General features: G+C 35.2%; 1 protein-coding gene across 2 annotated transcripts in view; it reads left to right on the top strand.

Moving 5' to 3' along the window:
• ARID2 (AT-rich interaction domain 2) overlaps positions 1 to 16,848 on the top strand; it is a 102,792-nt gene that overhangs the window by 58,716 nt on the left and 27,228 nt on the right. For both annotated transcript variants that reach the window (XM_027659508.1, XM_027659499.1), the window contains 9 exons: positions 1,672 to 1,739; positions 9,664 to 9,730; positions 9,814 to 10,064; positions 11,002 to 11,098; positions 11,179 to 11,388; positions 11,741 to 11,908; positions 12,950 to 13,025; positions 15,796 to 15,930; positions 16,386 to 16,585. In XM_027659508.1, the coding sequence (XP_027515309.1) occupies positions 1,672 to 1,739; positions 9,664 to 9,730; positions 9,814 to 10,064; positions 11,002 to 11,098; positions 11,179 to 11,388; positions 11,741 to 11,908; positions 12,950 to 13,025; positions 15,796 to 15,930; positions 16,386 to 16,585 (1,272 nt within the window). The remainder of the gene's footprint in view (positions 1 to 1,671; positions 1,740 to 9,663; positions 9,731 to 9,813; positions 10,065 to 11,001; positions 11,099 to 11,178; positions 11,389 to 11,740; positions 11,909 to 12,949; positions 13,026 to 15,795; positions 15,931 to 16,385; positions 16,586 to 16,848) is intronic.

Below are 16,848 nucleotides of genomic sequence, written 5' to 3'. Positions count from 1 at the left end.
TTTGCATGTGTAAGCATAAACATCATATGGTATGTCAAAGATTCTGTTTTAAAGTTCTGGGGAAGAACCAGTGCTAACCACTGTGTACTGTTTGTTTGGGTTTTTTCAATCGTTAGTGGTTTTGCATAATGATTTGTGGCATCAGTTGTCCCCAATATTGCATTAGTGTCCTTCAGCTTCTCTCTGCTCTTCCAGATTGTACACGTGCCCTTCTGATACTGTTAGATTGTGGTCATTTGGTGTTTGCACCTTGTCCAGTCACACGAATTGTTGAAGGAAAACATTTGAAAGGAAGCTAAAGGGAAACTTAGTCCTGCATGTCAGTGATTCCAGAATGCTTGCTTTCTAGATTTTCGGATTTACCATCACTCCCCTATTCTTTTCATTTTTATTCTAGAGCTTGTCTGTATTAGTGTTTCTTATATTGAAAAATATTTGAGGTAAAGCTGAGAGGAGTGATGAGCATGTGGTGGGTTCACTTCTTCCATTCCCTGGGGAAAACTTCATTTTTACCTTACCTGGTTATAGATAAATCCAGAGAAGTGTCCTTGCAGCATTAGAAGGACTAATTGGGACACATGGGGGAAAGAAAGCATGAAGCTTTGATTTGAAATACTTACATGCTTTTATATTATAAATAATGTGACATTTGATGATTAAATGAAATCTCTAATTAGTAGATTCAGGTAGTTTGAAAATACTCTCACAATAATTCCAGGTGTCAGTGAACAATAGCTTATTAATTTAAAACAAGTTTTAGTTTTTTCTTGTCTATAATTGAAGTTTTAGCATTATTATTTAAAATGTAGTGCTTCTAGGTAAAATATTTCATCAGCTTCCTCCCCTCCTCCCCTTGAGGTAACAGTTGGATTGCAGGTGATGGGGCAGCCCCAGGGGCTTGGGGGTATATAGTATGTTCAGTTTGAGAGCTGCATAAACCTTGGTTTGGATTCTATAAATTATAAGATGGTGGTCTTGGAATTGAGATTTGTAGCCTTTTTTTTTCAAAACAATAAAATATTATGACTCAAAAAGTGAAACTTAAACATGTCATTAGTTCATTACAGAATTATGGCAAGACAAGAGGTTTTTTTTGGATTGACTCAGCATCTGAGTCACATTGACTGAGTCTTTGCTGCTTTCAAGGAGTGATGATTAGAAAAGTTGTGGCAGTGGCTCCATCAAACAGTCGAGAACATCCATTACTCATCCTAGTTAAATATTGACTTTCAATTGAGTGCTGTCAAAATCTTACTGCTGTTAAGATTTTTTAGAAAACAAGTGGGAATTTGTTTAATTACTACAGTAGTGTTTGTGCTTACACAGTGCACATGGAAAGCAGTTGTTGATGTCAGGGTGAAAATAGAGCAGTCATCTTGACTCCTGGAAAAAAGATCTGGAAAAGTTTCCCATGTGTTTTTTTAAAAAGGGTTCATAAACAAGTCCATTACTTATGAACTCCTTACTCTCAATTTAAGCTGTAAAACTGCAGTAGCTGTTGATTAAATAACAAGAGAAATTTCAGTTGGTTTATGCAGTATTTTTTAGAATAAAAAGGAAACACTGGAAGAGTCTATAGTGTTGTTGAATCTTTATTTAGTTTATGGATTAGAAAAAAGTAAAAAAATGTTCATTTTTTATTTTACTAAATTCTGCTTTTTGTGCTTAAAGCTTTAGGATCATTTTCTGCTGTATTTGGAGAAGAATGGAAGGAGAAAACTGATAGAGATTTTGTTAAGGTAATTTAAAAATTATTAAAATAATTTTGAACTGCACATGGTGGGTATCAAATTCTTTAAAAAGATTGAAAGTCCTAAGATATACTAGCACATGTCTTTAAAATTACTCTCCACTTTATTCCTTTGATTTAAATATAATAAGACACTACATCACAGTTGTCTTAAAATGCTTGGATAAGCAGGAAGAAATGTATTAAGAAAAAAACAGATGTAGGCAAATGAATAAGGGTTTTTATGTTTCTTTTTATAAGAAAGCTAATAGGTGTGATGAAAAGAAAATTGGCAACATATTTAACAAGAGGTAGCAATGCCTTTTTTTTTTTTTTTTTAAACTGCCATGATCAATAAAGAAACGTTCTGGATTATGAAAACTAAGACCATAGCATAAGGAGCATAGGAGAAATATTTGAATAGGTTAACCATGTTGCAGGTTTGTTTCAGTTAAACTTTTTGCACAAGGCTTTTTTATCTTCCCAGTAGAGGGCATGAGCTACTGTACAAGTAATGAAATGAGGTAAAAATAAAACTAATGTTTCTTTGTATAAATGCTTATATATTCTAGATGAACATTTTGAAGTGAATGACAGCATGAAATATAACTAAAAGAGATTTGACATTTCAGCATATTTACTATGATACACAATTGCCATAAATTAAATTACAGGTCATAATTTATGTGGCTAAAATAGAAGAAAGCTAGATTAAAATATATTTTGATAGTTTGTGCTTTTTGTTAAGTAAAAATGTAATGAGATAGTCTGCTAAGTGCCTTAGGAAGCTAGGTTTCTACTCAATTCCATAGTTGTTTCATATACTGAAATATCTGAGCAGTATTACAGAGCAATATTTGTTAGGAGATTTTTCCATGTATGCTTTGTTCTATTTTTATGTAACTCAGTTTGGGAACAAGCTGGACCATAGTAGTGTTGCTGAAATACTAGTGAATAGATTCCGTAATCAAAATTTCTTAAGTAAACTTAAGAACAAAAAAGCTAAACTCTCATGTTTTTGGTATATGGACTTGAAAATGTGATCCAAATGTGCTGAACCTAAGTGTAAAAATTGATGCTTCATAATCTTCATTTCCTTTTTCCATTGAAAAATATATCCAAAACTACTGTAGGCTGTGTTTTGGTTTGTTTGTTTGGGTTTTTGTTAAAGCACTTAGTACTTCTGTGTTGACTTCACCCTAAGCTGTCACAGGCTGTTGCTGATCTAGAGCAGCAACAAGCACCATGTTTAGATCTGTAAACATTTAAAATTACACAGAATTCTAATTTATTATATGTTCATTAATTATATAAACTTAAATAATTGTGATAAGGGTAGGTGATTCTTACAAATGTTTTTAACCAAGTGTTAAGTAGAATCACTGTAACTACAGTAAGGTTTACTAATAAGAAACTTGGATGCTCTCCAAGATCTATTTTTTGGACATTACAATGTGTATAGTACCACATGTAGTGAAATACTGGTGAAAGCATGTCAGAAATACTCTGAAAGCATGTTGGAAACTAAGACCAGATCTAAAAGTGTTTATATGCCAAGAATGCAGATTTTTTCAGAGCATCTCACTGAAAGCATTTGTTTGACTCTACTACTAGAAGTAATTTATTTTGTATTGCAGCTGTGACTGTGTCAAAGTGGGAATCAGGGGAAGTATTATGGGAACTTTGTGACGTAAGAGAGAGATATTTGGTTGTCAGCATAGAGATTATGTATCTGGTTTTGTTTATTTTTTTTCTAATGTGCTTTTACAGCTTTAAGATAATAGAACGGTTGTTGAATATGTGTCCCTCCTTTCACTGTTCACATTATCATTTTAAATTTTTTTTTTTCATTTTACTGCCAGTTATTTGTTTCTTGATTTTGTAAAGTTATAATTCCAGTTCATTTCTCTTCTGTAATTGCAGCAGATTAGAAATTTGTGCAAGTAGGAAAGTGGAAACGAATTTTTAAGTGGGAGAGGAAAAAATGCAGAATTACGAACTGAAGTATAGCAATGGCATGAACACACAAATGTTAGAGATACATAGAAAGGAGGGTGAAGAAGCAATTCCTTAAACACATGAATTGTGAACTACTAGGAATTGAATTGATACTGGGGGTAATTTTAGAATTAGGTACTTATACCAAAATGTTTTGTGGAAATTTTTAATGTTTGCTTAAAACAAGCTTGATTTTATTTTTAGTCTCTTAATAATATTATAATTTTAAAATTAGTTTTCAGTAAGGAAAAATGGGTATGTGTTTTTCTTCACTGTTTTTCTCTTCATTCTGTATCTTTGCACGTGGAATGGTCCAGCATCACTGTTTGTATTTCTCCCGCCCTTAGATATCTACGCAATACTGTTTGTTGTTTGGTATTCAGTCAAGTCTTGAGTTTTACTGTAAAGAATTTGTAAATTGTTTCAGCACCAGTTCTTTTATGTTATATTCTACTGTTCTCTAATTTTGACTTAGAGTCTTTCAACTTTACATTTGGTAGTGTCATATTCATGAGCAAAGGACTTTACCTATATAGTTGTGTCCTCCAGTATCACTACTGCTCCAGTTGAAGGTGAAGATGAAAAACTTCTGATACTAAACTTCAGTTACCTTTCTTTCTCCCCCCCCCAATTCTTATTTCATTATAAAAAACTGATAGAAAAATTTGTAATATTCTTACCTGCAGCATTACATATTTTCTGTAATAGTCTTATCTGCAGCATTACGTATTTTCTCACTTTTTACAGAGCTTCCCTTTAAACTGAATCAAATGTTTTTACTAGTCAGTGAACTTGTTCCATTAAGTGTCTGAATTTGAGTATTGTTGAAGTTGAACCTGCTATTACCTCTGATAGCTATGCTAATTTGTGGCGTTCTTCCCTCTTCGTTCTTCCTGGTGCTATCAATAGGCTTAAATCTCTAGTTACTTGGAATGACTGCATGTCCTTACTTAAGGATTAGAACAACTGGCATTTAGCCAGTATCTCTTGTTTGTTTTGTTGTCCCATCCGCAAGCTCTGATGGCATCCTGCTCAGATGTTCTCTCATCTACTCTGGAAGCTTTCCCATTTTTAAGTGTTACCAAGGTTCACTTGTGAGTGTAGTTCTCTTTCAAGAGTGATTTTTTTTTTATATAGCATGTTTAGAATTGGATAGATTTAGCTGTTTTTCCAGGTATTTCTTCCATGTCTCCAGCAGCTGCCCACTGTCTGATGTGTAGTGTATGAATAATTGCATTACATTTCTTCATGCACTATTCGCTTCTGTTTACTTCAATTTAAGAATTTGGATTTCGTATTCTTGGACTTCTTGAGGCTTCCTCCAGCTGTAGGGTTCCAAAATCCACATTTATGCAGCTTTTCTGCCTTCTTAGTTTGCATAATGCTTCACTTCTCTGGTTTCCTTTTTTATTTTGTGAATTTCGTATTTTGTTGTCCTTTGTATAAATTTAATAATACTTTACTGTGCATTTATTCTCTGAATCTTTTTCGGATAGTGTTGAGAGATCCTTATGCACTTAAATACCTGAAATACTTTGCAAACATTACTCTTCTTGTCTCTCACAGTGATCTGTCAAGCTGACTTGACTCCAGTTGCTCTTGTATTTTTCTTGGACAATAAGTAGTCATACTGTTACTACATTGTATGTTTTGTGAACTCAAATGTCCATTGTTTTTATGGACAGTAATTTGGTTGATCTGATTTCCAGTGAATTCTGTATAATGCTTTGCATCTGTTTTCCAAAGGAATTTGGCTACTGACAGTAATCAGATTGTGAATGTGAATCGAGTTCTTTACCTTTGTCCACCATCTCTTAGCATGTGGATGTCATGTGGTCAGGCATTATTTGGTTGCTTCCAAGTTTTAGCTTTATGTTTCTATTACCAATGTGTTACCATGATATAAATATGTATATGTAGGAATAACTATTGATAAAGACCTTGACTTTTTCATCCTGTTTATTTTTTTTGATATGTAGTATCAGATTGTCCTTCTAGTAGGGAATAAATAACTGCTTGTGATGCTAAACTGATTTTTTCTTGCCTTTGTGCTTTGTGTTTTTCAAAACAATGCCCAGAAAGCTTAACTTAACTAATCATTTTCCACTTCTGCCTTCCCTTTGGGCAAAAAGAAGAATAAATTGTCGTGTTTTGCCTTGTTCCCATGTAACACATAGGCCAAGAACATTGTATGTAAGTTATTTAGTTCTGTTTTCCGCATTTGCTGCCCACCCCCATCCTTTTTGGGGATCTTTCCCACTTAGGCAGAAACCAATTTTTGAGTGGGCTGAGAGCAATCAAAGCAGTCTGCTGAAATGCAAACAAGAAAGTGAATAAGGCCAGCTCTTGAAAGGAATAGGGACTGCAGACTCACTCTTAGCTTAAGACACCTGAACACCCTTAGAATGTGCAGAATGACAAGATGGAGATCATTGTAGTGTGAGGATATTTCTGAGATACAGAAACTGTACTTCACCAGAATCACAGAGGATAACTTTTAGAACAAGGTGTAATTCTTTTTTTATTGGTGGTTTTTCCTACTGTGTTGCAAGGGAATTTGTAACCTGTTAGGGAATGGAAAGTATGATTTACCTTCCTGAAAATCCTGGAATCTGCTTTGGGTTTCTTGATGTCCATTGTCTGAGTGAAAGATGCAGAATTCATATTCACTTTTAATTCTGCATTATTGTCTGTGTAGGTGTCAGCTGAAATCTATTTGTCATAGCATCTCTCAATTATTATTTTATATTTTTTTTAGTGTTTGGACAACCTAATTTTATGCCTGATAATTTGATTGAGACTTTGATTGTCATAGGCCAGGCCGACTGCACTTTTTAAAATTGCCTGCATGACTGTATGTGCTGTGCACAAGAGTATTGCTTCAAGCTGTTTTGTCATTGACTGAACAGAACAGCAACTTTTCTGAGGGAGTTATTTAACTCTCAATATGTAATTATGCCTGCTAGAAGATAGCTTGTTGGAATCAAAGGGAAAACTGTTCTACGTTGTTATAATAATTGCAGACAGGTGTCACTGTCCATGGCTGGGAACTCACCTCAGCCATCTCTGGTAAGGCTTTTGAGTATTCTGAAGCTCAGTACAGCAATACACGCATATCAGGCTTCTATCTGTACGTTTATTGTTGCATGCTTGTCAATGGCTAAAGTCCTCGGAAATCCTGCCCCCTTTATAGTTAGCAGCCCATCTCTGAAATAGGTGCATTAAATGCCACACAAAATAGTTTGTCTCTTAGCTGCTTGGAATTCTGAACACATTACTTACCAATAAGGTGTTTAAGTTACTGGTTGTTCAGTGGAGGATGTAGGATAATATTTCTCAGTTCTTTGGTGATAATGCTGGAGCTTTTGCAGGATGTTCTAAATTTTAATCTGCAGAGTGCTCACAGGAAGCCTGGTGTGGTGCCTCAGTAGGTATTTCGTGGTTGCTGAAACACCAGTGACAGATGCTGGCTTTGAGAATACAAACCTACAGTTTTGAGCAAGCAAAAAACTCTGGGACAGGTAAAGCAGTGTTCTTGCTGAGCATTATCATTCACAGTGCTTCTGCATATAGAAATAAACAGTTGAGAGGAAAAAAAATACTGTCTTAAATTGTTATTTTTGAAATCCTATTGTCTGTGTATTCATGTCCTATCCCACAGATTCTCTTCCTTAGAGATTTAAGAGCCTTTCCAGATCTCTAGGACTCAGAAGAACTGAGGCTGTGGGGGACGCACAGTTCTGGTGTGCTTCGTGTAGGTGACAGGGTTTGTTTGTATGCTGTAGATAGTCCTGAGGCAAAAATTCTCTGCTTGGAGAGGTTAGCATCTTATGCTCGCAGCACAACTGTATAATAAAGCAATTTGAAGAATAATGGTTATGTCTAAGTACACTTTATTTGGTGCCTTGGTGTATATCATTTTAACTTACAGAAAGGAGCTATGTTCTGAAAAAGATAATCTCATCTGAGTTGACAACTAGCATTGTTTGACAGACTGCTTCTTTATGAAGGGGAGACTTTCTCAGTTGTTCAAGCAACTGTCATGGATCTGTTTATTCTGCAAGTTTTAGGTGAGATGTACAGTTTTCCAACAATGTATTCCTGTCTTCATCTTTAGCCATAGCATTTAGAGGCTTTATCTTTAGCAGTGTCTGTAGCATCTTCATCGGCAGAAAGAATTTAATCCTCGTTTTCCACCCCTTTGAGAACATGTCCAGGGTGGCTTGCTTTCTGGATAAAAAAATTTCCTTCTTTATGACTTTATGTTGCCAGAGGTTTTTAATGTTTAATTTTAAACTATACACTTAAATGGCAAAATGTGGATTATTGGCGGATTTAAACTGGCAAAATGTGATGATGCTGTTCTGTTGTGTGACAGCAATTTTAACAGTGTATTGTGATTGACTTTGGCCTTTTTCAAAGAGATTCAAGTTGAAGACTTCCAATATATCTGTTCAATATTCATTTATTTTTTTAATCCTTAACTGATTAAAAAACTAATCTGTAAAATAGCGTTTGAGGTTTTTCTTTTAACTGGCAGTGGCAGTGAAATGTGAAAGCTTACTGTGTTCATTGGTTTTCCAAAAGGGACATCCTAAAGAAAAGTACTGACTGGTATGTTTCCAGACAAATATTTCTATGTGCTTTTTAAAATAAAAAGCTGAAGCCTCTTCCTTAAATAATATCCTTCTCTAATAGTAAAGACCACTTAAAATGAAGTTCATTCTGCATACCTTGGTCTTCTGGCTCTTCGTGAGAACCTCAGTATTAATTAAAAAAATCTTTTTGTAACAAACAGTAAGGAGGTAGACTTCTTTCAGGCTGTTCTTGTCTTTGCTAAAACGAGGTAATAATCCTTTCTGTTCAAGTCTTTACTTAACAGTACTTGGACGCCATTTAGCAACACTGCAGTGGAAAGTAAAATTCTTTTCCTTCCAATTTAGAAAATCTGTAGTATTGTATTTTTCAAGAAAATAGTAGTGTCAAGCTTGGTCTGAGTGCTGTAATTTAGTAATTACGTTTGCATAGCAAAATTTCTCCTGCTGTTCAGCTGGTTGTACTTCCTTCCCTTTTTATCCAGATTTATTAGTGGTTTTATTCTGTGGTTACAACCAAAAGAGGAGCTGTATTTCATTAGTGAGTAAAAAAGATGGTCAAATTTTTATTAGTCAACGGAAGGTTTTTTTTTTTATATGCACACTAGAATGCACATATCTTTATATATTTTTATATTATTATACCTCACAATGTCTATTTTTATTTGCTTGCAAACCTTAATCCCTTGATTAATTCTTGAATTTCAGCAGGACTGGCAACAGACAACCATTTGCAGATCAGGCCATATATTTCTAAAGTAATTTGAATTCCAGTCTGCTGAGGCATTCTGCTTTGATTATATTTATAAGCATTTTTCATGATGGTGGTGGTTGTTTCTCTCTTTTCATTGTTCTATGATGATGTGCAATACAGCAGCACTTTAAAAAGTCTTTCCAGAAAGAAACTTCTAGTAGGAGTCTAATATCTACTAAAATTGAGAGGAGTCACCTTCTTCTGCTTTAGGAGTTCACTGTTTGTAGGAGGTAAAGGAGGATGAACTGTACTTTTATCCTACTTAAAATTGCTGTATTTCTAATTGTTTATGGAAAGCTGTCCATAAAGTTTCAGTATGTGCTTCAGCAAAGCACTTCTGTGGGTAGTGTTGGTTGATCATGAACACATACTTCTGGTGCTTGAAGGGAAGAGTTTCTTACTGTAAAATACTGAACATATTGTGTATCACTGCCTCTGATTACTGTCAGATGAATCAAGGTACTAGGAAATTTTTAAAGAACAATTACTTTAATATGATTTCAATATTTTAATGTAATGCACATAAAAATAATTAATATTTAAAGAAATATCCCCTAGAAATTAAGTATTTTTAATTCTTTCTTCAGTTTTGGAAGGATATTGTTGAGGATATTGAAGTTCGTGATCTAATTTCTGACAGAAGCAAATCTCAAGGTGAGACATCTTGATTATCTTAATACTTACCTGTTGGTAAATACAACAAAGGAAGGACTAAAATTTATTTGTTTACTTTGTAGATATTCCATCGGAAGAATGGATTTGGGAATCCTTATTTCATCCACCTCGCAAATTGGGCATTAATGATATTGAAGGGCAGCGGGTACTCCAGATTGCAGTGATTTTACGAAATCTTTCTTTTGAAGAGGGAAATGTTAAACTTTTGGCAGCTAATCGTACTTGTCTTCGGTTCCTGCTACTCTCTGCTCACAGTCACTTTATTTCTCTACGGCAGTTGGGGCTGGACACGCTGGGAAATATTGCAGCAGAGGTAACGTGCTTTGAAACAGAACAGTTCCAATATAATTTGATAAAAGCGTTACTTCAGTGTTAATTAAATGATTTTTTTTCCTTTATCACTGGATGCAAAAAGAAATAACTTAGTATCTGAATTTGTAAATAGCAATTTGAAAACAAGAACCAAAACGAAAATACAACTTGTGTGTCTCAGAGGGTTGTAGAGAGTTTTATTCTGTGTACTGTACTTTGTGTAAGCTAGTCATATACCACTGGATATACTGCCAGAATCATGGGAGGCATCTTCTTCTTTTCAGAGAGGTTTGAATGTTATGAAATACACTATTTCAGTATGTCATGTTATTTTGCAGATAAATTGTATGGATTTTATAGGTATTTTATATATGTTCGGATAGTCCTTATATTTTGAAATATAGCGTATGAATTTAAGTAAAATGGGTACTATCAGAGAATGAGACTGGAAGTATTGGTCCATTGCTGAATTTTGAAAAAAAAATGGTGTTTTCATTTACCATGTGCCCAGCTGCTTTTAAATAAGAAAGAATGTTACTTATGTCTGAGAGCTCTAATTGAGAAGCAGAACTAGATAGAAACAGAATGAATGACTGTGATAGCACTTGGGAAGGAATATTTGTTCTTACTCAAGTTTTGGCCTTTGTTGGATATTAAAATACATTGTGTTTACTGTTGACTGCCTGAGAATAAAGTTATTTTCCTTATTCTGAGCACTGGAAAGTGTAAATTATACTACTGCTTCAGAGCAGAAAAGGAGGAGGGGGCTCAAAATGCTAGCAACAATCAAAAGCTGACAGGGTTCTGTTTTTATGAACACAAATTTAATTTATATGTACTGCATTTAAACAGGAATCTTATATTTTGATATGCAATTTAAGGATTTGACCATTACCACTACATGGATAGTGTTAGTAATTTTTTTTCTTTCTCATTAGCTTCTTTTGGATCCTGTTGATTTCAAAACTACTCATCTAATGTTTCACACAGTTACAAAATGCCTCATGTCAAGGGATAGATTTTTAAAAATGAGAGGTAAGATCTCTAGCTATTCTTGTTGTTTTATTAGAATTGTAATTACTGCTGTTTAAAACTATTTTGTATTTTTTCTTCAGGCATGGAAATCTTGGCAAATCTTTGTAAGGCTGAAGATAATGGTGTCCTAATTTGTGAATATGTGGATCAAGAATCCTATAAAGAGATCATATGTCATCTCACACTACCAGATGTGCTGCTTGTAATCTCAGCACTTGAGGTGCTATACATGCTCACAGAAATGGGAGAAGTGGCTTGCTCAAAGATTGCTAAAGTAGAGAAGAGCATAGGTAAGGGAGAAGCAAAATCTATTGTTACTCTCCCTTATATAGGAAGGAAGACTTAAGAATGTCATGTTCAGTAGTTAAAAATGTGGCTTGCATGTGTCTGTGTGCAGCTTGGGGATGGAATTTATTAAATTTATTTTTTGTGTCCTCAAGAAGTTGATGGTGCTAAAACTAGGGAAGCTAAAAATTCTGGAGTATTTTTTTTATGCCATAAAGTGTGTTAAAAAAAAAAACTACAGAAGCGTGCAGGGACTTGTTTTCTTTCAACACATGGCAGTTTTAAAGCAAATTGGTATGTCTCAACAGCATTCATCTTGTTCTAATATTACTGTTGGTTTTACATTTAATACTTCAGATACATTAGTATGTCTGGTTTCTATGGACATCCAGATGTTTGGACCTGATGCACTTACTGCTGTAAAACTCATTGAACATCAGTGTGTTAGCCAGCAAGGAATACTTGATGTTAGACCACAGGTAATGGATCATGGTTCTTCACAGGCCCATGCAACAGGTGTCCCAGGTTAGTATCACAGCAAGAGAACATATTCTTCTACAAAATTTCCTGTACAGCATGTATAATTTTTGTCTTCTCTAGATTTTGGATTAATTTACATAAGTAAATGTAGCATTATGCATAACATATGGTATCTTTTTCAAACATTTGTTCACAAAGCAAATATAAACCTATGTCAGCCAAAGCTGTTGTGAAACAAGCTTTGAAAGAATCTTTATATTTTTCAGTTGCTAATCTGGAAATTTCTGAAAGTTATGTACACTCCTTATTTTAACTTACTAAGTGGAAAGAAAAAGTATCCATTCTAGATTGTTCCCACAATTTGCAAAGAATTGAAGGTTCATTTTATATTGTGTTTTACCCTATTATTGGGCAGTAACATCCAGTATTTGATAGAATTGCAGAGATGAGATAGGCACTTTGAATCATGCCTCTGTTGAAGCTGCTAGTGGCTTCTTGTTATGTGAACGAAATCGTGACTGTTGTTAGGAAGATAGTGAGAAAGAACCATTGCAACAGACACTGGCTTGCATGCCTAAGTGCAGTTTCCAGAACAGATGCAGATACCACAGCAAAAGTGATTGGAAAAGAGTGTAACTAAGGGGGTGAACAAGAGTGAGTAGGAGGAACTGATGTAACATTGCAACAACATCCTTTTGCATTGTATTTACATCCACTTAGGAACTGGAAAAATAATTGCTGTGTATTTGTACCTGTTTTCGTGGAGTACTGTCCCACTTTAAAATCATGCTCAGTCCTCTAGAAGTACTGAGATCGTGGTCATGAATCTGAAAGCAGTTGTTCGCGAGGTGCACACCTCTTGATAGTCTTCAGTGACTGTGGCACTGGTGCGCCTGGCTTCACTTCGGTAGATTGTGGTGCAGATCTGTAGTCTGCTTAGGGTGCCTTTGTGACTTGCCTTAGCTGGATATATCCTTGCTGACAGACACAGGAGAAACTGTACTAGTGGAAGTCATGAAGTGCTTCATTCAAGAATAAAAAAACATTTCATCAAGTTTGTTTTTTTCTTCCCCACATTCTCTACAGCCTCTAGGACAGCACCACATGTTGCTCCACCACCAGGAATAGTAGAAATAGACAGTGAGAAATTTGCATGTCAGTGGTAAGTGTATAGTTCTATTCAAATACTTTAATGAAAAAGAAAAGCAAAGAAAAATTCTATATTCGTGTCTCACAGAATTTTCTAGTTTGCTTCTATTTACTGTTAGACTCATTTTTCTGAAAAGTATAAGATAAAACCATTCTCTCATTGCTTTGAAGAAGTATGAAAGACAAAACTCAACTAGAATATTCAGTCTTTGACTTTTGGTGCTTAAAATTTGATTTTTAACTCTCATCTTGATTTTATTTATTTATAAATTTTCAGGCAGTGTTATCTGTTTCGCAAGTGTTTTTGTCTGATAATATGTTGCTGTATTACTGCACCAGTATGAGTAATTATCCAATTCTGAAGCTAGGCTCTGCAAAAATCTGTGAACCTTGAGCAGGTTAAGGAAGATTAAAGTCTTTTCCATCCAAATTCTCTTGTTTTCAACTGATACTGTTGTCAGATATTGCGAGAGAAACTATTCCTCCTTTGGTTCTCCTGTGGACTGAGGGTGATCTTTCTGAACTAATTGTCTTATGTAATTCTACTCACATCCTAAATATATGTATTAATCGGTTCCTGATGGGCCCTTTCGCCTCAGCTGCTTCACAGCTCTTACATTCATCTTTTGTCTTACTGAGCAGGCAAGGACCTTCAAGATACAGTGGGTAGAATTTACAAAAGCTAGTAATTTAGGTTATGGTTTATATATTTAGGTTATGATTTAGTTATACTGCCAGCAGAGCTCTGGGGGAAATGTTGCAGATTCTTGTAGCCAGCTGATGTTCTCATGCTTCTCTTTGCACACTGCAAAGTGTTATTAATGTGCACTGCTGTGAAAGACTGAGAAATTTCACATTTAGACATTTAAACAGGGGTACCTGGAGTTAGACTCTCTGCAGCTCAAATTAGCAAGCTGCAAAATTAGTAAGTTGGCCTCGAGCCAAAGCTAGTTTCCTAAGCTGCCTCTTTAGTTAATGGAGTAGGATATTCCCCCAGTAGTAAAACAAATTGCCTTCTCCCACCAAGTTTCTGGTAAGGTTACAAATTACCTTCTGGCGCCACCTTCTCTAGAAGAAACTCTAGAAGAGATTCTAGAGAACACTAGACATCTATCTTTAAGTAATACAGTTGTAGGCAAGCTGAAATTTGTACTTCGTATAAAGTGTAAAATAGAAAGTTTGGCTGTTAAGTATGGGTAGGTACTGTGCTGCAGCTGTGTGCTACCATCAAGTGACAGAAAATACTGAAACAAACCATAGAGCATGGTATCAGGAAGATTTGGAATGTCTCCATTGTTTCTGATCCTGTGTCCTTCTCCACCTGTCAGTGTTGTACTTGATTTTCTCCTGGTTAGTCATATGTAGATATGAGGTAGTGAAAAAATAAAAATTGACATATAGCTCTGAAAATTCTATTTAAATACTATCTATGCTGCCAAAAAAAAAAGGCAAACTGAGAGCCGAGTAGCTGCCTCTTTTAAACGTTTTCCTCAATGCTAATATGGAGTGTCTTAGATTCATGTAAATTTTCATGGCATGTTTTAGTCATTACTTTCTCTTGAGAGAAATGGGAAAATGAGTAAGTCATAGCAGTAGAATTTAGTTACTGTCTCTTGAAAGCAGCAGAAAGGCAAATTAGTTAAGCTGACCTTCCTGGATGTATTATTAGCCAGCTTAGCTTCAGTAGGACTTGTAAGTGCGTGTGACAGTAAAGTGCTAATCACAGATCCCATTTCACCATTGTAAGTCCTGAATATCTCCAGTTTGCTGATACCAGTGATAGTGTGTCAGCCTAATATGACATACCCAACTGGGCAGTCACTTCTCTGATATACCATATTTAATTAATACCTAAACTTTCTATTAATACAGTGTAACCTCGATTTTTGTAATAGTGAAACTGTGACTCATCTGCAAGAGAAGTGGCACTACACTTACTCTTTAGCGAAAACACAATTTCAAGATGTAATCATATGTTCTTTTATCTAGTTATATTGGGAGTGCAGGACTGTACAAAGGAGAATGCAGTATAGTTTTCCAAAGTGTTAGCACCATATAATAGATGCTGACAACTAAGAAATTTTTTTTATTCTGTCTGAGCCTATATTCTGATGCCAGTATTTGAGCACTGAGTGAAAGTTGTCAGTTGCCTTCATTTGCTGCTGGGGAGGGACTGTTCCTATGCCTTTGGGTTGGAATAATGGATCTGAGAGAAATAAAAACTGACAGAAAATGTTTCTTTCTCTCACAGCTTCCTGGTTAGAGGTTAGATGGTCTGTGGCTTTGTGGAGAGCCTGTAGGAGATATCAATACTTTATTTCCCTTACAAACATTGACTTTCTATAAAAATTTCTGGTGAAGAATTAGCTAGCTCTCAGTCCATCTTTTGCTAAAGTGGAATCATTAAGGAATAAGAATAGAGCTGTGGGGAGGAGACATCACTAAACAGTGCATTCTTTTTTGGTTTTGTTTCTGAGTATACATTCAAAAGGCGTATGTCGAGACTATTTTGCATAAATAATATGTATATAAGTATGTAAATAAGATGTTGCATGTAAAACTGACCACGTGTACTAGGGGTCCTATGTGTTTATTCATAAGCAGTGAGAAGGAGAAAGTAAGGAACAGACATTTGACAAAATAATATACTAAAATGCTGTTTTCTGTGTCAGATCTCAAAAGTCTCTGTGATAGAGACAGAAGTGTTTTGACAACCCTTCTAAAAGTATTTTGCTTTATTTTCTTTTTGTATTTTGCTTCATAGTTTATTTTTTCATCCTCAGGTTGAATGCCCATTTTGAGGTGAACCTTGATTGCTCAGTCTCTCGAGCAGAAATGTATTCTGAATACCTCTCTACTTGTAGTAAATTAGCTCGAGGTGGAATCCTAACATCAACTGGATTTTATAAATGCCTGCGGTAAGACAAGAATTCATGCAGCAATAAAGAATCAATTGTATGTGCTCAATACTAAGGTGTAGCTTTAGATTTCTTTGAGAAAAGATCTGAGTTGTAAGGCATTCAGTTTTGGAATTTTGATTGAAAGAAATGTTTAGAGTTCATTTAATTTTGTTTCATTCTGTTTCAGAACCTTTGATAGGGTTTCTTCTCTGCATATAGTCTTCTTCCAAAGTAGTTTTTTTAGGTTTTGTTCACTTAGTTTGTATGAAATCTTGGCCATCTGGTGAACCTGCTAGTCCTCAGTTATGAATACTTACATGCTATTGGAAAATCCTGCTGGGTTGCAAAGATGCAGGCTTACCTGTACATAATGTAGCAGTTACTGTGCACACAAGACCAGTTAACCAAAACAAAAACATTGCAAGAGAGTTGAGTTATTATTTATTAACAGAGACTTATGTTGTTTTTGGCAGAACTGTCTTTCCAAATCATACAGTGAAGAGAGTGGAAGATCCAAGTAACAATGGTCAAGCACATATACACGTGGTAGGAGTGAAAAGGAGAGCTATACCACTTCCCATTCAGATGTACTATCAGCAGCCACCAACGTCGTCTACCCCAGTTGTCCGGGTTGATTCAGTTCCTGATGTGTCTTCGTCTCCTTTGCCAGCAGGTTTTTAAATTAATATATATAAAGTATTTAATTGACTCTGAAACTGTAATAAAAGCCAAAAGATTTTGAAAATAGTTTGAAAGAGTTGGAAGCTGCTGCCCCATGTTTTGATTGAGTTTATTCAGTAATGTTGGGAATAGTATTGCAGTATATACTTGCATGCCGTTCTAGTGTTTGGTGTGTAACCCATAAACTTGCCAGTCAGCAGACAAACCGTTGTTACTGCATCATTAACTCAGATGCAGTATAGCTGAGAAGACAAA

Source organism: Corapipo altera, unplaced genomic scaffold, assembly GCF_003945725.1.
Source record: "Corapipo altera isolate COAL_440 unplaced genomic scaffold, ASM394572v1 1, whole genome shotgun sequence".
Taxonomy (NCBI): domain Eukaryota; kingdom Metazoa; phylum Chordata; class Aves; order Passeriformes; family Pipridae; genus Corapipo; species Corapipo altera.
Note: the sequence above shows the minus strand (reverse complement) of the source record. Positions and strands in the feature narration are given on the sequence as shown.